The following is a 17,827-nucleotide window of genomic DNA, read 5'->3' on the forward strand; positions in this document are numbered from 1 at the left end:
ATACAAAATGTCTTAAGCAGAGTTAGAAGCATGCATGCATACAATATGACAAAATAACTTTGCCTAGGTATATAAATATTATAGACAAAAATAGGAACATATTCAATTTAATTTGAATTTGTAGCAATATATAAGAATGTATACTGATGTAAATTGCCTATAAATAATAGCTCACAAGTATTCACTCTAATACTCACTATTATTATTAGTGTAAGCTTACACTAATCCATCTATTATCCCATGCAATTTCCCTTTTTTTTTTCAAAGAGATCCCTGAACCTACATAATTCTGAAGTAATGATACTCACTTCCACACCTGTGTCTATCAAACAATTACAATGCCATTTATACACACTCTTACCTTTGGTCTTTGATCACTTATAGAAGTCTGCCAGAATATATGTTTCCTATTTCCTATTGGAATTTTTGATTCATCCTTCATGTTTATTCCATCATAGAACATCATAGAATGGTATAAGTTTTTACAAAAGGCTCTGGATTTTTTAATTTTCCTGGTGAGACATGTCCTCCACAGTGACTGGGAATGACTGGATGAGAGGCCCCCACAAAGAGTTTCCCAATGGTATTGGGTTGCCTTGTCTGTCTTTTTTTGATCTGCTTTCATTGGTCCAAAGTTGGCCTTTGCTACACCTTCTACATAATCCAGAAAGTTGATAACTTTTATTTTTGCCATTCCCAGAGGATACATTATTTCTAGGAATTCCTTGTCTACAATCCCTTCTCAGATGTCTTACTCTACCAAAATTAAAACAATGGTATTTTCATGTCTCCTCATACCTTTGGAAATTGCTTCTCCTACCCAAGATTCAGTAATATAGTCAAATGTCTCAGTGTTCAATGTATGCAGGATCCATTCATCCATTGGTGCTGATCTAACCTTTAAAGGTCAAAGTATCTTTTTGCATTCTTAGGTGGCATTCTTCAAAAGCCAAAGATTTAATAAGCACTCATCTAGCATCTGGACCTGTTACTCCTATTTGTACAACCTTAGTTAATCTTTGTTTTTTTTTTTTTTTTTTTTTTTGGTTTTTCGAGACAGGGTTTCTCTGTAGTTTCTAGATCCTGTCCTGGAGCTAGCTCTTGTAGACCAGGCTGGCCTCGAACTCAGAGATCTGCCTGCCTCTGCCTCCCGAGTACTGGGATTAAAGGCGTGCACCACCACAGCCCGGCCCTTAGTTAATCTTTGTAAAAAGTCACTAAAGTCTTCTCTCTGGTCCTGTTTAACCCTGGTGTATGATTCAATTCTTTTTCCTAGTTCTTGAATCCTATCCCAAGCATTTAAAGCTGTTTTTTGGCATAGGGATAAGATTTGTTCATCATAAAGAGTTTGAACCTGTGGGTCAACATACAGTGCCCTGGCCAAGAATTTGATCTTGGGAAGTCTCAAGCCCTTTTGCATTTCCCTGTTGTTCTAAAACTTTTGCCTCTTCTCACAAATAACATTTCCACAGTAATTGTGGCCCATCATCCAGAACCACTGAAACTAATTAAATCCAGTCATGTGGGGTATCCTTATTGCTAACAAATGCAGAATATAAGCCATAAGTTACTACTGCTTGCTTTATTTCTTTTAGATCATTCATGCCTATAGCTATTCATCTACCTTCTTTGGATCCTTTTGGACATTTATAATTTGATGCTTTTTCAGAGTAGATTGCAAGGTAGGAAGCTAAAATCTTGGGTAAGTCATCTCTGACAGGTACTGGCGATGTTAAATCCTGTCCTTGTACCTTCTTTCCCTGATCATCGGCTCCAATAATTTCCTCAATCATTTCAAATCTTATTACTACTGTTTTTTGTAAAGTCTGAATCTCCTAGCTTGTATATATTCCTAGTCACTTCATTGAGGCACCTAGCCTCTGGTCCTCAATCTGCACATGTGATCCCAAGGTATGAAATTTTTCCTTTAAAGATAACATCTCATCCTTGGACATTATTTGGATAGCAAGCAGATTGCCATCCTGGAGAGATACTCTATCTGCTAACCTATCATAGATTTTAATAGATTTTTATTGTCAAATTTAACAGTATGAATTCTTTCAGATAATTTCTCAGTACTCTTTGATATGGATTGAATTTTGTTTATCAAATTAATGTTATCCTTTTCAATAGTATTAATTTTTCAGGTAAATTTTGATTTTCGATGGTATTAATCCTGTCAACTAGTTGTTCATTATTAGTCTGTAAAGACTGTAACATTTGTAAAAGTGCCTCATTCTTGTCTCAAAACATTTTCTTAAGGATATAATATGAAGAAGAAAACTTGAGTCCCAATATCCAATAGATGGATGTATCACAATAACCACAGAAACCATGCAGAATACAATCCATAGTATCAGCAGAAAGGTTATAAAATTTTTGCATGGTAGCGAGCTGAGCAGTAGTTCAGCCTGTTAAGTGTGGCACTTGCAAGTCTGAGGGCCCAGGTTCTAATCCCGGGTCTGGTCCGGAATCTCTCGATTCTGTCACAGAGTGGCGTGGGCCGTCTGTGTCCCATGTGTGAGATTTCCCATGCCTTCTCGTGGCGTGGAAAAAAATTTGCATGGGAATATTGTCTGCCATTATATAACTTTCAAGTTTATTGGTTTATTTATTAATTAAATAGTTACCTTTGTTATGAGATTTGGAAAATTGTTTTAGGTGTAATAATCTTTATTGTCCAGCAAGTGTCGTGGTTGCAGCCACATAGCGAAGAGTCGCAACTGGTAGAGGATCAACCAGTGATGGCACGAACAGTCCAATGTTGCTCTGGTTTTCTACCTTGGTGCCAGGTTAAATACTGACAAATATGCTTTGCTTGACAAATTAAAAGCAATTAAATGAATTCCATACATGGAGCAAGGAGTCCAGAACTCATGAGCAGGGAGCACAAATGCCATGGCAGTGGAGTGGGGGGAATGAACATGAGCCTGGGAAATTTCCACGTTGCCACACTTAGCTCTGCTGTGGAGGGTTTTACAAAAAGATACTTAGTAGGTAAAAACAAGTCAGGCAGGCAGAGGTGGGAGACCTTCTGAGACCTGGACTTTGGGGCCTTTTAGGTCATTCTATCCAGTAGGTGTGGAGTTGGGATCCATGTGGGGTGCCAGATGAAAACAGACACTAAAAAGAAATACCACATTAGCTCAGAATTGAGTATAATAATGGGTTATTTATTTAGGGGTATCTCACAGATCACAGTCCTCTGCTCAAATGGGAAACAGCAGCCCAATCCAGCAGCCAAAAGAGAAAGCGAGCAAGTGCTTCACATAGGCATTTATAGTATAAGAGGTCACACCCAAGTGGGCAGGTAACTTAAAGGCTACTGGTTGAAGGATTTCCTACAGCAACCCTGCATTTCTGGGATGAAGCCATGAAGTTGATCACGGTGGATGATGTTTCTGATATTTCTTGAATTTATTTGACCTGTATTTTTTTAGTATTTTCATGTCAATGTTAATAAGGGAGGTTGGTCTGTAATTCTCATTCTATGGGCCAGTGAAAGTCACTTGAACAAACCAGCTGTTTGGGGTTGAAAGCAAACTCAATATAAAGGAAGATGGATCAAATGCAATGAAACACTTGGGAACCAGCATAGCATTTACACCTAATTCCTTTACTGTTTACTCAAGAGATGTCTTCTTACTGGGTTTCAAAATGGAACATTAGTGCAATTGGCAAAAAAAGAGGTACCATTGCAGCACAAGAACAAAATATTAAAAGTTGCTGGAGAGATTGCTCAGTGGTTAAGAGCACTAGCTCTCTTCTAAAGGTCCTGAATTCAATTCCCAACAACCACATGGTGGCCTACAACCATCTAAAGTAGGATCTGACACCTTCTTCTGGTATAAAGTCACACATTCAGATAGAGCACTCATATACATAATGAGTATTTACTCATATACATAATATATTCAAATTGTGCTTTACTTATCTCTGATGTTAAAGTGAACTAGTGTCATGCGGGTTTAGCATTGGGTATGTGTCATGCACACCATGAGGTCTGTCGTAAAGCAGTGTGGGGGAGCCTGGGAAGCTGATGGGGCACATTCTCCTGTTCATTTCCATCTGCATTCATATCATTTACTCCTGACTGTCGAAGAAAGACTTTCTCTGGATTTTACCCAGGTCATGGGAGGTTACCGCTCTAATTCTTGGGAATTTCTGGAGCTATTGGGAAGTCTGTTTTATCACGGTAGGCCACAAAGCCTGTTCAGTTCTCTCATAGTTAATGGTAACAAGACGATTCATGTAGGGAGCTCACCATTTTGGAAACCCTGACCTTGTGATTAAAATGTTGAGCCTTTGAGCCATGAGATGCTCACCCTGGAAGCAAAGTGGTGCTGAAAGCTGAGTTCCTTCATTTATCAACCAAACACTCACACCTATATAATGAACCCTGATAAATCCCTGAACATCAGAGCTCAGATGAGTGTCCTCTGGTTGACCTGCTCTGTATATTGTCACTAACATTCTGGGAAGGAGACGCACACATGGGGTCAATGGAAGATCCCTATTTGGCACCCTCCCTGACCTCACCTGATATGTCCCTCCCTTTAGTTCTGCTTTCTATTTTCTAATATAACAACATTATGATCCTAATAGAGTAGATTCATTAGTTCAGTGGGTCATCTTAGCAGTTTATAAATCTGTAGGTCTCATGGGACCCTGGGGCCCTGCAGACAGATGATGATAAGTAACGGCATCCTTGGGAACTCCTGAACATGAAGCTTGAGTCTGAAATAAAGACAGTGTTGTGGAGGCATTGCCTGAACTTGTAGAACAATTTTAATTACCAAATGAAATTATTTTGGCTATGGCTTACTAGAACAGCCATAAGAAACATTTTGGGGATGGTTGAGGAAACACAGGAAAGACCATACATCATATAAGAAAATAGTTGTTAAATTTTCCAAGAGTAATAATGGTATTGTTTTGTTATGCAATGACAATTTCAGATGACATATACTGAAATATTTTCTGGAGTGTTATGTATCAAACTAACTCTCAAATGCCCTATCAAGTAACATGTACATATATATGTATATATATATACATGTGTATATACATATATGTATATAATATGCATATCAAATTATCAAGATGTCAACAACTATAACTATAGATGGCAGTTACATGAGTATTGATGATATCATGTACTGTAGGAAATTCTTCAGCCAGTAGCCTTTAAGTTACCCACCCACTGGGCCATGGCCTCTTATACTATAAATGCTGATGTAAAGTGTGCGCACTCCTTCTCTATTCCAGCTGCTGGATTCAGTTGCTGTTCCCCGTTCGAGTAGAGGACTGTGATCTGTGAGTCTACCCCTAAATAAATAACCCTTTATTATACTCGATTCTGAGCTAGTGTGGGATTTCTTATTAACGTCCATCTTCAATCATCCTGTCAACTTCTGTTTCAAATGATCATGATAAGTTGAAAGGGTTTCCAAAGTATTAATCAGCATACAGGGATCCATGGGACATGAGGGTCTCCTCAACGTCCATCCACAGGGCAGGGATGTCCTAATACAGCAGGCACCAAGGGGACTCACCAAGATTCACTGGGTGTACCAGTAAAAGGGTTGCCTATCGTCGTCTTAAATTTGCTCTTGATGTATCTCATCCAGTTCAGGTTCAGCCACCCATTAGAGGCCCTCATCAGCCTCACAGCACCCATACTAGCCATTGGGTCCTAGTACTGGGAGATGTGAAAATGCTGTTGGAAGGGCACAAACTGCCAGAGAAAATATGAGTAAGCACTGGGGGTCAAAGAGATAATAGGTAACAATGTCACCTTGTCTGTCTGAACTTGCTTAAGAAGATCTTAAATGTTCTAACACCACATACACACACAAAACAGGCAACTGTGTTAGGTAATAGAGGGTGTTGTTAGCCTGATTGTGGTAGTCATTGCCCAGTGCATTTCCATATCAAGACAGTGTCATGCAAATATACATGATTTATTTGTCAATTATACATCAATAAATCCAATAACAGAGAAACAGAGAGAGAGAGAGATGGGAAGAGGGACCACCCCATATAATTCCATCATCAAATAAGACTCAAGGAATCTAAGAATAGACAGAGATGCTGATGTGATTCCACATATGCACCCAGGGGATCCTGTATAGTCTCTGGTATATGGGAAATTCTCATTGTATAAAAGAGTAATAAATGAATAATTAAGAATATGTGTGGACCAGTATTATCATATGTATAACTGTTGGCTGCCTACCTAAAATTTTTGTGAACATCTCTTCCACAAGAAGGACTTTCCAAGTGTCTGTGTAACGGTCAATGAAAATGCTGCCCCATGTCCATGGAGACTGCTTTCTCACAAGTATATTTTCTTCATCTGACAAACTGACTTCTGTTTAGCACTGCAAAGGATGTCATTCCAGCCCCACCTAGAATGTGGGTGAGTTAATATAACACATTGTTCATGGTCATTGTTGGGCTCACCTGGGTGCCAGAACCTGCAAGGGAGGAAAGAACATCAGGTGTTTCCACAGTAATGCCGGGAAAGAGAAAGCAAGAGTAAGCAAGCTGGGGACGAGGTTGGAATCTGTGAAATCAGATTAGTGTGGACAAATCAACCGTTCCCCACCACCTGTATCTGACCTTTCCCTGGAAAATAAGGCCCACCACATTCAATATTCCCTCAGCTTGTTACTTAACTGTTCTCCCAGCACACATCCCAGGGGCTACTTCATCCCTAGGTCTTGGTACCCGGAGACTGTCAATCCATGTGCTCATTTATGTGCTGAAAAGGTCTCTCCTTATTCTAGTGTCTTAATGAAGTTTTTTTTCATTTTACAAAGTCTTGTTTTAGACACTGGAGCTAGGTAAAATATCTAGATAATCTACTTATCCCTGTCATCTAGGACAAGTAATTTCATATTCTGGATTCCTCTTCTCTGAGAACTGAGAATGACAATAACATCACTATCTACTTCTCACAGCAGAAATCTGATAGAATATGGGAACATGTAAGATATTAAAGCCTTTAAATAATTACATAAACATGACACCTAGCAATGTCAGATTGAGGCTTTTGATTTATGAGAAATAATCAGTATGATCTTGATATTAATTTTTATTATAAAGATAGAAAGGAAAGCTGGAGCGATGGCTTTTCCAGAAAATATGGGAGTTCTGTTCCCGACACTCATATTGGCGTGGTCATACGACCTGTGACCCCAGCTCCAGAAGATCCAACACCCTCTTATGGGTTTCATAGACACCTACATATACATGGCACACACTCACAGAGAGGCACACAATAAAAATAAACCCATATTTTAAAATAGAGATGATTGACTGAAAGAACCATTCCCAGCACTCACACCAGGGCTGAGCTGTTTTGGTTTTATAATCAACAGCTGGAACACCCTAAAGCCTTCTCATGGCTCAGGACCCAGGACTCCTCTAGGTGACTCTAGACTCACGTGGTGCTTTCATTGTACGGCGTCTGATCAACCCATCGCCACTGTCGATGACCTGGCTCTGAAAGCCCGATAAAATAAGCAGTTTTACGGTTCAGGATCTTAGTGATGAAATCCTAAGAGGTAAGAAAGATACAGCATTCAGCCTGGATTGAGAGCTTTTTTTTTCTGTTACAGAATTTTTATAAGATCTTTTAAAAATTGTTTTAACTATGCAAAATTATAGGTTCATGATACATGTATGGAAATATAAAACATCAAATCCTAACTCATCTCTCTAGGCCCTTAAATAGTTTTCAAATTTTAGATTGATACACAATAATTACACATTTTAGAGATACTCCGTGAACTTTTTCTGGTCACAAAGAGATGAGAAGACAAAGAGGATCAAGTACTAGAAGAGCCCCAATACCCCCCGGGAGTGCCACTTCCCTGGCTGACCAGGACACAAAGTCATCACCCATTGGCCTGATTCCCATGACATCAGAAACAATCTCTGTTCATGGTCATAATGAATTCTTCCTCCCCTCTTTTCTTTCTCAACACCGTTCTTGACCGTTGTGCATGAGAGAATTTTACAGATTTAATCATTCTTCATTCATAACTGCAGTTTTTTCATTTCTGATGGTTGGCTCTGACTCTCCTGATTGGATCCCCTTTCCCTAGTCAGCTCTGCGCCCTCCTCTGTTAGGCAGCTGGTACTACAGGAAGCCTTAGAGTGCTGAAATCACAAACTGGTCTTTCAAACAGAAACATTCCATCCTTCCCTCCACCCTCAGGCACTGCATTTCTGTTGCCACAGCACCAACACCCATGTCAACAAAACTCCCTCTTAGTAAAAAGGGCAGACAGCAAGCTGGGCCCAGTCCCCACTCTCTCCCAGCATGCACCTGCTCTTCCCGGCTGCGGACCGCCATGAGATGAGCACCCATGCTAGCGCACTTCTCCTCACTCTTGTTCCAAGATGCGGAGTCAGTGGGAATGAAGTAGCAGTGGGAACTAAATGGTTCCCAGTCCTTTGGGCAACAGCTCCAGACTTTGTCTTTGGAGAGAAAGGAGATTCAAGTACAACGCACAGTGCCTCAATGTGGCATAATACATAAATACACCCCAGGCTCAGAAGAAAGTAACTCATCATACCAAGAACCAAAGAATTTCCAAACTTAACAAAACAAGCAAGAGGTAATCAATGCCTAGAAGCAAGGTAAACACCCCTCCAAGACTTTGGGAATGTCAAAGAAGAGGGAGCAGAAATAACCTCAGAGCCAGAGAATGGGAAGGAATGTTGGCTTCCAGACAGGATGCAGTTGTTGCACATTACAAACTCACAGTGGTGGTGAACCACATGAAACTGAGCCCACCACCTACCCTTCCCAGAGGAGCTCAGCAGTTAAAGGTTGCAGGATGAGGAAGTCATGTTCTTCACTGGTGTAACCATGGATATACTGCTCTCACTCCAGAAACGAACCCCCAACCAGGCTCATGTGAGAAATTCTCCCTAAATGCAGTGAGTCCCAGGAAGCAAGATGTGAAAGTAAGAGGAAGAAGTAGGCAGGGAACTTGGCACAAAGAAGAGTCTTTGTCCGAAAAGGGCAGGGGATTAAAGAGGATAATGGGAGACTTCGATCAAAGAATGTTATGTATGTATGGAAATGTGAAAGAATATTTTTTGAAAAGGCAAGGTAGCAAAAATGTTACAATTTTCTGTACAAGCTTAAAGCTAACCATGATAAAAGTGCTTCAATGAGCAGGATAACCCAAAGGGTGCGGTAGTGGCATGCATACCTTGTAACCAACCGCTCTCTAGTTAGACTTAAGAGTCACTCAACATGAGGGAAATCATGCCTGGTACTGGAAATCTAACCAGCTACCCAGGGCTAGTGTAGTCATAGATCTTGAAGAAGAACCTACAACTACCATTTTATTAAACCTGCAAAATCCTTAACTACATCTTAAATATTTGTCCTTACACCCACAGATGAATGTAATCCTCACCTCTCATCAAGGACACTTCTCTTTGAAACATACAAAGACCATTACAGAAAACCACAACCAAACAAAATACAGAGTTGTGGAGCCCATTCCCAAGGGATACATCTACAAAACAGCTCCTGCATCTAAGGCTAGGAATCTTTTCAATAAGAGATGGTGGAAAGAGTTTAAGACCAAGAGCAACTGGGAACCGCTGTGTCTCCTAGGAATATCAGAAGCTACACCCATAAAGTCTCACCAACATGGCTGTCTAAACATGAGCTAAAAAAGGACAACAACAGACATGCTAATATGGATGAGATATGAGGTATGGAGTCTACAAGCCCTCAGCCCTACACAAAGAACTGCAGGAAACTAAGGAATACTGAGAGTGGGATAAATATATTTCCTGGTTATACAATATCAAGTAGTCAGCACTGAAAACATACATATAATTAACATTCAACATAATAAGAAAGTTGTACTTATGTAATTTTTTTCACAGAGAGCCTTTGAGAATAGATATAGATATATAGATAGATATAAATGACAGATATATGTATACATGTATGTAATATACACATATATGTGTGTATATGCAGCAACAATTAATTTTTTAAAAGATGCTATGAATTTGAAAGAGCAAGGAGGAGTATATGGGAGGGTTTAGATGGAGGAAGGGAAAGAGGGAAATTATATAATTATATTATAAACTCAAAAAGTAAAAGACACAATTTTAAATACTTCAATGAGAAGATACAGACATCTTGGAAAAAGAAAAACCAGCAAAGAAGCAGATATAATAAGAATCAAAATGGAATTTTTTTCTGGAAAAACTTATGTGGGAAGTCCTTCTGTATATGTGTTGTTTTATGGTTCATGAATAAAGAAGCTGCTTAGGCTTATGACAGGGCAGAATAAAGATAGATGGGGAAAACTAAACTGAATTCTGGGAGAAAGAAGGCCGAGTTGGTGAAACGCCATGTAGCCACCACAGGAGAGAGACACGCTGGAACCTTGCTGGTGAACTACGAACCTTGTGGTAAAATATAAAATAATATAAATGAGTTATTTAAGATGTAAGAGCTATCTAGAAATATGCTTAAGCTATTGGCCAAACAGTATTTCAAATAATATAGTGTCTGTGTGATTATTTTGAGTAAGAGTGGCCGGGGAATGAACAAGCAGCCTCCAACTGCAGAAAAGCTGCTCAATAATATTTTCAGTTTACAATATATGGATCCAATAGCAGAATGGGGGTGGGGAAGACAAATCAGTGAATTGTTTAAAAAGATAATAAAAAATACCAACTTAAGAAAAATGAAATACATAAAAAAAAATACAGCCTCATATCCTGAGCCCAAGTGTATATGTAGAAGATAACACAGGGCCAAGATATGTGAAGGGTAACTGACACGTGGAAAGGGGAAATGAGGCACTCAGAGATAGAGACCACCACTCCAAAAAAACAAGAAGAGCGTCAAAGGGCATTTCCCAACATGATGGAAAGAAATCCTAAGTCAATAAACAAGATAAGACAAAAAAAATCTTAGAACTAATAAATACACTTCTAAATAATATAGGTGTCCAAACGTCAAGGTCTACTTTTAAAACACATTTAACTGGGCTGGGAATGAGTCTCAGTCAGAGTGTTTGCCTAGTGAGCAAGAGGCCCTGGACTCCATCCACAGCACATCGTAAAACCAAATGCGGCAGTGAACGCTTAAGATCCCAGGACTAAGGAGGTGGAACCAGAAGGATCCAAAGTTTAATATCATCTTCAGCTACATAAGGAGTTTGAGGTTTGCCTAGGTTGTATGGAACTCTATCTCAAATAAAATTGAGCCGAACAAAAATGAAAATACGAAATGTCAACGCTTGTAGGACACTATTCTTCAGTAAAAGGACCCAGGACTACTCAGTGAAATGGCTGAGACGGGAATGGAGACAATGCACCGTGAGTCTAGGACAGAGCCTTTCTGAATCCCAGAAGTAAGAAAGCAAACAGACTGTTGAAATGATATATCAAAATGGCAGAAGGACCAATGGGAAGTGATCCTAAAGCACAAAGCAGAAAACACAAAAGTATCAAATTATAATACAAAATAAATATTTGTGGGTCCATGGCGGATACAAGTGATTAGGGACAATAATAAATGGATAGAAAAGACAAATCTCATAAGAATTTCAAAATATTATGTTGCCAGGTCTAATGGCTAATAATCCACATCTTAATATAACGCAGAAATACTTATATAGGGAGCTTACATTCTGTGTTTGACAACTGGATTCAAGCACATTAACTTTTACCTTCCTCAGATGGGTGGTCTTTTATACAATCCAATTTTGTGTGATTCAGTTGTTTTATAGTATTTTTTTCTTCAAGGAGATCGGAATACATTTGAAACAAAACTGGAAAAAAAAGGATGAAAGATATTCATTTTCCTGGCAGCATTTTTTTTTCTCTTTTTTTTTCTTTTTTTGGTTTTTCGAGACAGGGTTTCTCTGCAGCTTTTTTGGAGCCTGTCCTGGAACTAGCTCTTGTAGACCAGGCTGGCCTCGAACTCACAGAGATCCGCCTGCCTCTGCCTCCCGAGTGCTGGGATTAAAGGCGTGCGCCACCACCGCCTGGCTTCCTGGCAGCATTTTAACATTACTCTTTACTCGTGTCAACACACACACACACACACACACACACACACACACATTTTTTTGATTGGTTGGTTGTTTGGTTTTTCAAAATAGGGTTTCTCTGTGTAACAGCTCTGGCTGTTCTAAAACTTGCTTTGTAGACCAGGCTGGCCTTGAACTCACAGTGATCCACCTGCCTCTGCCTTCTGAATGCTGGGATTGAAGGTGTGTGCCATCACTGCCCGGTGTTTGTTTCTTTGAGGCAGTGTCTAGCTATGTAGCCCAGACTGGTCTCACGCACAGTTCACCACCTCCCCTCCAGAGGGCTGGGCCTGAGCCCTCACACCTGCCTCTTAGTTAATGAACCAAACTGACATTGTAATCCCAACTTAAATTTGACTCCCAGACACAAATCAGGGAGATAAGGAATTGGGGTGAATCAGGGAAAATTAGGGAAAAGACTGTGGGTGAATATGATCAGAACACATTGTATGAAACTTTCAAACAATCCATGGAAATGTATTTTAAAGCAAAAGAGAGGGAACTACTTTTCGTCTGTGATTTGCGATGAACATGGTTCTGTTTTTCACTAACAGACCCTTTAGAACTCGGCTTCTCTCTTTCCTCACTCTGTCCCATTTGCTCCTTGACCCACCACATCCTGGCTGCTGCTTCTACTATTTCACTAAAACCATCCTTGAACCAAACATGATGGTGCCTACCTCTAATCCCAAAACTGGGGAGGTGGAGGCAGGAGGATTGCAAATTCCAGGCTAGTCTGAACTATATCAAGTTCAGATTCAGTCTGGGTTACAAAGTGGGGCAGTGATTTTAAAAATAAATAAATAAATAAATAATTGAAATGGATTATCAGTAATATCCCAGGGCACTCACTGTCCACCTTGCTGGTGGGCTTGACCCCAGTTCTCTCCCTGCTCACCTCTTGGGACTCCGCTGGGCTTTACCTCACCTCTCCTGCTGTCACTTCTTACTGCCTTGTATAATCTCCTCCCCACCCATCCACCCCTTAGAGATGCAATGCTCCCCACTGTCCGTCATTATCCTTCCTTCTCATACTTTCTTCCTCCCAAGTGATGGCAGGTATCCCATGGTCTCACCTACCTAAAAGGACGGGAAAGCTCAGACCTGACACCCAGACAAGTGTGTGCTCACTAAACATGGCTCTTGAAGACAGGCTCCATACGCTCAAAACTCAAATCAGCATCTCCCATCCTAAGCCTGCACCTCGCTCACACTGTATTGTCTACCGGTGTGAACACCTTCACCACGACTGAGGCGTTGGAGTGACTTCACTTCCCGGGTCCCTTCAGCCCCAGTTCATCAAGCCTCTTCCTCCTGGGCTCTATCTGCCTTACCAGTCTCCGAAGACACTGTCCGTGGGTCAGGCTCTGCTCACCCGAATCTCTTTCTAGCCTGTGTCTTTGCCTCTAGTTTTTCCTATTTCATTTTCATGTCGCCTGACAGCACCCTTCTGCATGTCTACTTGACATGTTCAACTCCCTGCCTAATATTCTTCAGTGGCTTCCCCGGACTGTGACACATCAGGACAATGTTAAGAATTTTCAATATCCCTGTATCCATGCTTCAAAAGCAAGTCTGGCTACTTCCCAGTTGAGACATTGAGGGGCACGACTGGCTCTCACCCTCCATCTTTGTGTTTAAGTTCTTTGAACAGAGACGGGTTATCCTGATGGAGAAGAGAACTGTGGCCATATTGCTCCTGTAATTTCAGGTGACAGTCTCTTCCTCAGAAGCTATGCTGCATGCTCCTGGCCATATGTATGTGGGTGGCTGAGTTCACCAAGGCTAAGGAACCTCCTGGCTGATGTTAATATAACCTGCCAAGCCACAGAAGCACGAACAAACAAAAGCTGCGTTAATCTGTGAAACTGTAGAACTGTTTGTGAAGAAGAAAAAGATTTGAAGAAAAAATGTTCAATAGCCAGGTGGTAGTGGTGGCGCACACCTTTAACCCCAGCATTCAGGAGGCAGAGGCAGGCAGATCTCTGAGTCAAAGTCAACCTGGTCTAAGGAGCCAGTTCCAGGACAGGCTCCAAAGCTACAGAGAAACCCTGTCTGGAAAACAAAAAAAAAAAGGAAAGAAGGGGAGAAAAGGAGGGAGGGCGGAAAGAAAGAAAAAATGATTAATGGAAAAATTCAAACCCTTTTTGTATTGTAGACAGAGTCTTACAGCATAACCCAGACTGGCCTGGAACATACTATGTAGTCCAGGTTGGCCTAGAATTTGCAATCCTCCTGCCTCAGTTTCCCAAGTGCTAAAATTAGAGGCATACAACACCATGTCCCATCCAAACTTTTTCAAATACTTACACAACACTTTCCCCATTCTAAGCCCTGTCTGGGTCTACCAGCCTCGGCTTCACTTCTTCATTTTGTGTGTGTGTTCCAGACAAGCTTATTAGTCTTCCCCATATTTCCCTATGCTCTCATGCTTCCAGGACTCTGCTGTCCCACATAGGCCTAAAAGTCACCTCCTTCAAGCCTGCCTCGGTCCCCTGTGCTTCCATCCTGCCTGCACAACACTTTCTAGATAATTTTGTAAATGTTACTTCACTTCACCATTCTCGAAATTTTTTAAAAACAGGGTCTATTTTGTTCTTTCCTGGTCCACTAATACACTGTCTAGCACACAGTGAATGAACATTGCTAACTATTGAAGGGAAAGATAAAATACACAAAATATACTAATTTTACACTTTTATTTTTAGACATGTTCTCACTATACAGCACTCAGAGACCTACATGCCTCTGCCTCCTGAATTCTGGGATTAAATTAAAGGCATGTCACTTTGCCTGACCTTGCCTTTTAATTTTTTAATAAATTCCAAAAGCCAGCCTTATAAAGAAATCCTCTGCTTGCTACATTGGTTTTGATCTCACATAGTGTGGATCAGGAATATAATAATAATAATAATAATGAGCTACAGTGGAGCTTTGTCCCTGGAATGGCTCTGTCATCTCTTCTGATCCTTCTACTCATTCCAAAATATGAGTGCCTGTGTGCTCAATGGGGCTGGCTTCTAAATGCTGCTGAGGAAATACAGATTCGTCCTCAGGACTGGAGTCTGACACAGATGCCCAGGATTTCACTCTGTGTCACCAACAAACACTCACTTGCTTCTCTAGTAAAAAAACAAATGACTTTTACAGAAGAGTTATTCTGGAATAGAACCAAATTCCCAGTGTCATCCACCTTCAGAGGAAGCTCTGTCTCAGGTTTCTCAGGGAAAACCACTGGCAATTATCAGTTTCAAATGTATGTCTCTCTTTGTGCACGATGGGCATTGCTTGCTTACTCCGTTGGCTTACTTACTGTTCAGAGCAACAGAGGATAGGATTGCCAACAGCAGGAAAAACATCAGCGAGGTAAGAAGCAGCGTGGGAAAGCCAGGAGTACTTTTGTGAATGGTGGTCTTCTTTGGCAGGGCTAAATAAGGGAAAACCAAACTAATTAAATCAGTAATGAATTCAGTCATTTCCTCTTCCTCATCTTCTTCTTTTCTACTATGAAATATTAACAGTATCGACTCTTGAAACAGCATTTAAAATGAGTAGAAGAAAAATAATGATGTCCACTGGATAAAAAGAAAGCACAAATTTCCACCTCTGACAATAACTCATTAATACTGATATCTGAGAGACATGTAAGTACAGACAAATACCCTTTCGTGGATTGTTAAAGTGTGCATGCATGCATGCATGCATATTTCCCCATATGACCGACATATCACAATCACTCATTTCTGCTCTGTTATTTTCCTGCACATTGCATCATGAACATTTTTTTTCGCCATGTTTTCTTCTTTAACATTCTTTATTTTGGCTATATAGTACTTCAACATATATTTAAACAATCTCCCAAACTGCTTCCAGTATTACTTTAAAGCATGCAGAAACAGAGAAATATGTATAAGCATATTTCACACATTTAAGATGTAGTCTAAGGTTATCTTTTTAGCTACTATCTCTTGGCTAGAAACCATTTTCTGGGTTGAAAGGGACCGAAGAGGGGAAGAGGTATAAGAGGGAGGGAGAAAGAACAACAAAGTATCACAGCGGCTTTCACACTTGCTGGATCAAGAGGTCAATATATATAGATACATATGTAAATATGTGACATGAAAGCGGAAGGAGAAAAGTTTCAGCAAGGGAAGGGGGTGAACAAGAGTGGGGAGGGAAGGTGGAGGAGAGCTAGGGATGCGCACAAGGAATGTGTTTGTAACAAATGCCTTAATGAATCAACCGGTTGGTTTGCATGCTACCTAAATAAATAGTTTTTAAAAAATAAAATTCCTTCAGAAATATTATAAACTCTTGTAACACATGTGTGAGGTCCTGCGTCTATCACTTGTATGAATAGAGAAAGGGACACTCAAACTGTCCTTCTAGATAAAACTGCCCCCAAAATACAAATTAATTTCTTAAAGTTAAAGTATGTTGTCACATAAGTAGAAAACTAAGAACTCTAGTATTTATATTACATGAATTTATTTTCATGGAGAAAGTATAGTTTTACATACTTCAGAAATATGCAGAATTCAGACTTTCCCTAAATGGCGATGGTAAAGACAGTATTGTGAACTCTTTCCCATGGTACAAGGCAACACAACAACCCCTTCAAGCTCTCCACAGACAATTCAAGCAGATGAGCCTCCTGTCTCCCATACACATCACTCAGCCAGCCAGCTGCAAAGATCCCCTAGTCCTCGCTCATAAACACTCCCGTCTTCACATCGCCATTAGCTTAGACCACCAGAAAATGAGGCTGTATTGTTCTGGAGGTGAGGGAAGGATGTTTACCTGAAGATGAGTCCGAGATAGTGCCTGAGGAAACAGGTTGAGTTTTGAAGTTCAGATCAGTATAAATGTTTGGTGAAGCCATACTGAGAAGAGACCTGCTTTCTTCAGAAAACCCGCGGCATTCGTAATTTTTTTTCCTTATAAACAAGAAGTAAGCGTGTTGATAATTATCCCACCATCAATGAGAAGGTGCAGAGGTACCAAATGGGCAAGTGCCTCTGAGAGTACAGCATGAGAATTTAAAACCATGGGGTGGAAGTCTCTGGGCCACAGAGAGGTCCGATCCCCACAGTAAGAAAAAAGAATCACATTAAACCTGTTCGGGGTGGATATGCAAATACTGTGAGCCGTGGACTGAAACCGGGAGTGGGGAAAAACAGGAAGGAAAGGAAAAGAGGAACCAGGCAATAGAGAAGTCTGTCCTGAAACCCGAGCTCTCAGCTCTCTCCAGCAGAGTTCGCGAGCTTCCAGGAGCAAACACGATTTCTGAAGAAGCAGCCAGCATTGGCTAACACTGCTAATACTGTAGTCACAGCATTCTCTTTAGCTGGACAGCTGGGTTCTGGCCATTGCATTCTAAGAAGCTCCTTGACCTTGGCTTCTTTCCAGCTCTGTAGACTGTAAAATGGGGCAGATTTTCTAAGTCTCTCTGGCTCAATCTGTGTTCCTTTTTCGTGGGAGTGAAGCGCTCCCGCAACCAAGGCATCCTGGGATAGGCTCTGGACTTCCTTTTCTGCTGTGTCAAGTTCCTTGCCCTGCTTTTCTGGGTAAAGAAGGGTTCGGGTGACAATCGTCTCTTCTAGCTGTTCCTCTGCTTTCTCCAGATTATTCCTCGGAGACTCTGGCAGACTGCCTGGAAGACGTATACTGTCTTTGATCACGCTGCGAGCTGCATTTGAGAGTACCCCGCCGCCACGCATGCGCCCCAGACACCC

The 17,827-nt window shown here is 40.8% G+C and overlaps 1 protein-coding gene across 1 annotated transcript; it reads right to left on the reverse strand.

Annotated features, from left to right (window-relative positions):
- Positions 1 to 6,004: 6,004 nt before the first annotated feature.
- Positions 6,005 to 17,207, reverse strand: LOC119806717 (C-type lectin domain family 4 member A-like). The gene is made up of 6 exons (XM_038318628.1): positions 16,893 to 17,207; positions 15,406 to 15,519; positions 11,730 to 11,831; positions 8,339 to 8,490; positions 7,452 to 7,564; positions 6,005 to 6,479 (listed from the first exon to the last, which is right to left on the reverse strand). Exons 1-6 carry the CDS (start codon positions 16,972 to 16,974, stop codon positions 6,338 to 6,340), a joined length of 705 nt encoding a protein of 234 aa, XP_038174556.1. The 5' UTR covers positions 16,975 to 17,207; the 3' UTR covers positions 6,005 to 6,337.
- Between the last annotated feature and the right edge of the window lie 620 nt (positions 17,208 to 17,827).

Source organism: Arvicola amphibius, chromosome 2, assembly GCF_903992535.2.
Source record: "Arvicola amphibius chromosome 2, mArvAmp1.2, whole genome shotgun sequence".
Lineage (NCBI taxonomy): Eukaryota > Metazoa > Chordata > Mammalia > Rodentia > Cricetidae > Arvicola > Arvicola amphibius.

Coding starts and splice junctions, on each gene's coding strand:
- LOC119806717 (XM_038318628.1), bottom strand. CDS start 16,974: ATGGCTTCACCAAACATTTATACTGATCTGAACTTCAAAACTCAACCT. Junction 15,520..16,892: donor TATCTCGGACTCATCTTCAG/GTAAACATCCTT, acceptor TCCCTTATTTAG/CCCTGCCAAAGAAGACCACC. Junction 8,491..11,729: donor AGACCACCCATCTGAGGAAG/GTAAAAGTTAAT, acceptor TTCTCTCCAAAG/ACAAAGTCTGGAGCTGTTGC.